This window comes from Drosophila teissieri, chromosome 2R, assembly GCF_016746235.2.
Source record: "Drosophila teissieri strain GT53w chromosome 2R, Prin_Dtei_1.1, whole genome shotgun sequence".
Taxonomy (NCBI): domain Eukaryota; kingdom Metazoa; phylum Arthropoda; class Insecta; order Diptera; family Drosophilidae; genus Drosophila; species Drosophila teissieri.
In genome coordinates this window covers 16,936,298-16,941,091 of record NC_053030.1, presented here as the reverse complement: position 1 = coordinate 16,941,091, position 4,794 = coordinate 16,936,298, and the positions used below count along the sequence as shown (strand labels likewise).

At 43.7% G+C, this 4,794-nt stretch overlaps 1 protein-coding gene across 1 annotated transcript; it reads right to left on the bottom strand.

Annotated features, from left to right (window-relative positions):
- Positions 1-3,530: 3,530 nt before the first annotated feature.
- LOC122613940 (TM2 domain-containing protein CG10795) lies at positions 3,531-4,644 on the bottom strand. Its single transcript, XM_043788368.1, has 2 exons — positions 4,180-4,644; positions 3,531-4,126 (listed from the first exon to the last, which is right to left on the bottom strand). Exons 1-2 carry the CDS (start codon positions 4,437-4,439, stop codon positions 3,850-3,852), a joined length of 537 nt encoding a protein of 178 aa, XP_043644303.1. The 5' UTR covers positions 4,440-4,644; the 3' UTR covers positions 3,531-3,849.
- Positions 4,645-4,794: the final 150 nt, after the last annotated feature.

Below are 4,794 nucleotides of genomic sequence, written 5' to 3'. Positions count from 1 at the left end.
ATTGGCGGACTTTACTGGGGTTGAGGCACAAACGCTAGTGGCGATAGAAAGTACATTCGAAGATAACCTTCTAAAGTTTTGAACTAAATGTTTTGTTTATAATAAATCACAAAAACTATTTTTTGTCTACTTTATTTTAATTTATTTTTACTACTACAAACACGCATATTCTATATTTAGTATAGTTGTAACGACTTTGAATAATCGTACTTTATATGTAGAAAATGTAGAGATAGCAAAGTCCAAACTGCTATCTAAATTATACCTTAAGATATTAGGAGTACCCAAATTTCGGGCAGTCGACTTGAAAGGCAGACTTTCAACGAATTGCAATTGAAATCGAATTTCAATCTACATTTACACATTCCTAAGCGAAATGAACACCTCCTCGAACATGAGAAGCGCCCCACCGCATCAGAATCAACACACCTTAGTACCTTAGTAGTCGTAGTAAGCAAATCAATTCAATTCAATACGATTCAGTTCGATTCGATTCCGGGAACTTTTGCCAATTAGAATTTGTCAACTGGCATTCCGCGCTGTCTGCCTCGACTTCTTTGTTTTGATAGTTCCGCGGGCCTGGGAACTCACGGAGGTATTTTCCCGGCTGATAAAAGCATTACCCAGCCGTAGTATTGATTAGATTGTTTTCCACTCAAGCCATGAATGAATTGAAGTTCAAAAGTGTGCAAAGAATGTTGATTAGATCAGTGGGTGTCAGGTGGTACTGAAACACTTTGCAGTCAGCTGAAATTAACACCAATATAGTACATGCAAAAGTGTAAACAGGGTTATAAGTGACAAAGAATTTCACAATCCCTACCAATAGCAATGAATCATTGCAGGTGATAAATTGTTAAGCTAACTTAACTAACCAAAGTCATGGCTACGTTCTAGCAATCTAATCTGGGAGCTCTTAAGTATACTCCATAGTTATACTACACATGGTAAGCAATTTCTTTCCCACCATGAATGAATCCATTCATTATAATCCCCAAAGCTGCCGTGACTGCAAGCCACATTCGCAATCCGAATTGTGTCTTATGGTATTTGTCTCGAATGCGATAATAGCACTTAAAGCTCTTAAATGCATTTGGCAGATGAGCCGGTATACAAATGGTGCCGAGTTTTCGAGGCCCTGGGATAATTCACACTTAACCCGCAGCCAAATCAAACTGCCAGCCATTTGACATTTATGCGATGGCCTTTTTCTTCATGTTTTTTTTGTTTTTTTTTTTTTTGGAAAAGCTGCCGCGGCACGCTAGGAAAATGCCACGGAGTTGCAGCTGAGCTGGAGATGATTTATGCACTCATTGTATCTGTAGTTGTGGCTGGAAAATTGCAGTTATCACGAACGAAACTCGGTTTGGATTATGCTTCGGTTTCAGCTTTGGTTTTGGTTTCGGTTTCGGCTTTGGATTTAGAGTTTGAGTTAGAGTTGAAGATGGAGTTGGAGATGGAGATGGAGTTTCCCAGGCCATGGATTTTGTCACTGGAGGAGGTTGCCCAGTCATTATTTATGAGGCGAACGCTGCAATATGCAGCCAGGTGGGAACCGTGACGCAGTCTGTAAAATTAAATAATTGCGTTTCATTAAATGCCGTTTGCTATTTGCATAGGTTCTCCCCTCTCGCAAACAAAGTGCAAAGCAATTTGGCATAAACGTCATCGGGTCGAATTGGCAATGCTCTGTGAGCGGTGGGCGGTGTTTTGGAAATCTGAGAATCCCGCCCCACAATTTTCCACGCCACTTGAGCGTAATTAAGCGTTGAGCTTCTAAGCCCTGAGCAAATAAGAAAGCCGTCGAGCGTCTCCACTCCAGCCCCACCCCCCATTTGGCGCGATTATCCACAGCCTATATGCTATACATATATCGATGCTATTTTGATACTGGTAAATATTTGCAATTGGCCAATATAAGACTCGGTCGCTATTGTGCTGGCTATTTCTGGATGAGCGTCAGGTGAGACTAATCCCAATTCCAATAACCACAACTTGGGCGGAGTTGTGAAATAGTTTGCACCCAGTCAGAGAGTCAACAATCTGTGGGGGATCTGGTCGATCTGGGCATTTTCCATAAGGTTACCAAAACCAACAGCCTGCTCACAAACAAGCTGCTCAAATTTCCCTAATGGCGCAGAGTTCATTTGCCCCATGAAAAGCGATACCTAATACCTACATATATCGGATCCACAGCACTAGACAAGTGGCTTCCAGGAGCAAACAGCAGGGGATGAGTGCGGACAAATATCAAGTGCTCCACTTCACCATTTAATGACGAATGAGAATTATTACTTAAAAAGATGGAAGAAAGGTAATATACAGCGAAGTGAGTAACAAGCAGTCCTTAAACTTTATTTATAAAATATATAGAAAATACTTTAATAAATTAAACACGAGTAGAAGGATTTTATATTAATAGATATGTATTGATATAAAATATTCATTCAAAGTAAATTTATTTTTTTCCTGTGTGCCCCTCCTTATCCCCATCCAGACCCCCACTCCCCCCTTGGTGTTTACACAGGCGGCACGACATTAACACTGTAATTAGGTGTATCCAGTGGACCCACTGCGACATACGAGTATCAACAACACATTGTCAACTTCTGGCTTCTGGCCGGGCTAATTGAAAAGCTCTTTTGCACATGTCCATTTATCTATATAACAATAAAGTGGGCGGTGGGCGTGGCCGGGGTCAGTGCATTGCCAATTCAAAGCGAGGCGAAAGGGGCGTGGCCATTTCGTAGCATTACTTACCGTTGCCTGGGACAACGTGCAACAATACCCAATATGTCTACAGTTTGATGGGCGTCGCTCTAAAACTGTTGGTACTCAGTTTGAGAAGAACTGAAAAGGAGCTTAGAATGGGAATTTTAATGCCTGTAAGGCGATGTAAGATATTTTATTAAATATTTTGTATTTAAAACTACTGAGGTAAATTACTCTAAAATATATATTTGCCCAATCGAAATCAAGTAAAACGGAGAGCCATTCTGTAAGCACTGCTGGCCAATCATCGCATTTGCATGCTATTCGCAACACTCACCCAGTTCAAGATAAAACCCAACTTGATCTTAATTGAGAGCCTAATTAAAACGCATCGAATTACAAGCGATGCCGGCCATGCAATTAAAATCGAACAACTCGCCGGCTGATGCGTTGCCGCTGATAAATTCGGAAATGCCAATCGGATGAAAGGGCCAGAAGAGCAAATGTTTTCCGAACAGAAAAGATCCTCCGTCGCCGTTGCCTCTGCGATAGCCCAGTTTTGTGCGTTTTCGTTATCCGTCGATTTGCTCTGGTGTCTGGGCGTTTCGCCGGTGAGTCAACAGCGTCAACAACGCGGGATGTCGCCGGCCGTGTGGTTTCTCCGTTTTGTTCTCTTGTTGACCAATCTCTGTCACGCCGAAAATGTTCGCGAGTTCAAAGTACAAGTGGGCCAATTATATTGCCAAGAAGTGCGATTGTTCGTCCGCCAGCTGACAGAGGGAATTCCACGGAAGATATACAGGGCATACACGACAGACTAATTAAAATCGTTAGTTATATTGGCAAACAATTTGTCTATGCGGCCTATACAATTACACAGATGTAGAGTTGTATGAGGGACCATGTACATTGGTAACTAAGACTAAACAATGCAACTTAGGCTACGCAAAGGAGGGGTGGCAACAATCTATACACTTATCAACTAGGGTACGTAATGCACTAATCAGAGTCTCGATCCGAACCGGATCGGAACGGATCCGCAGTCGTTGCTTATCGTTAGTGTCATAAGCCGTACTTAAGGTATAACAAGGACTTAAAGTGATCTACTGTACACCAGGCGCTGTTTTGCCTTAACCATCACCAATCGTCCCTGGGCAGCCGGTACGTGGTATTGTCGCTGCGCACGATATGAATGCCGGCTCCGTAGTAGGGTATCACATAGGCGGAGCCATCCGCCGGTCCCACAACCTGCAGGGCTATCAGCACGATGTCGATCAGCTGTCCCAGGAACATGCCGCCGAGGGTGCAGAACTTGAGTAGTCCGATACCCGGATAGCCCAAATAGAACCTATCTACGCCAAACATGCCCAGAAAGACAGAGAGCAGCAGTGTGGTGTCCAGGTGATATCCATTCCTAAGGATACAGTTCTTTAGATAATGCTTATGAAATAGTTTAGCTGCACTCACGTCCACTTGCAGGGCACCTCCCGCGTGAAAGAGGCATTGCCCGTCTCCGTGCAGTTGATCTCGTTGGCGGCGATACACCAGACGCGGGCGCGACCGTCCTTGGTGCATCCGGCCAGCTGCTGTGTCTTCGGATCGATTTGACCCCTCGCCGGGTCCGGACACATGAACTGGCCCATCATCTGGAGCTCGTTGCAGTCCACATTGATCTGGTGGGTTCCCTTGGCGAAGAAGAAGAGGAGGAGCAGCAGCACTGGGAACATGGGTGGTGTGTTTTTGGCCTCTCCGTTTGGCTAGGTGGTGGTGTATTGTTGGCGGGGGTTCCTTGACACGGTTAGTATCCGTTGTTATTTTCGATTCCGAATTCGATGTTTTGTTTATTGCAGTTCGCGAAGGCAGGCTCCAAAACTGTTGTTGTTTTTTAACATTGGCATTTTGGGATTGGGACAGTGTGCCCGCATTCAGAGCGGTCGGAAATACCACTGTGCAGAGATCTAAAAAAAATACCGTGCTCTAAAAGTATGCTGTAATGTAATGTTAAAATATAACAGCTCCTTTACAGCATATTTAAACAAAAACAAAGTTAGTGCATGATAGCTTAACCTTTGGCGGAATATT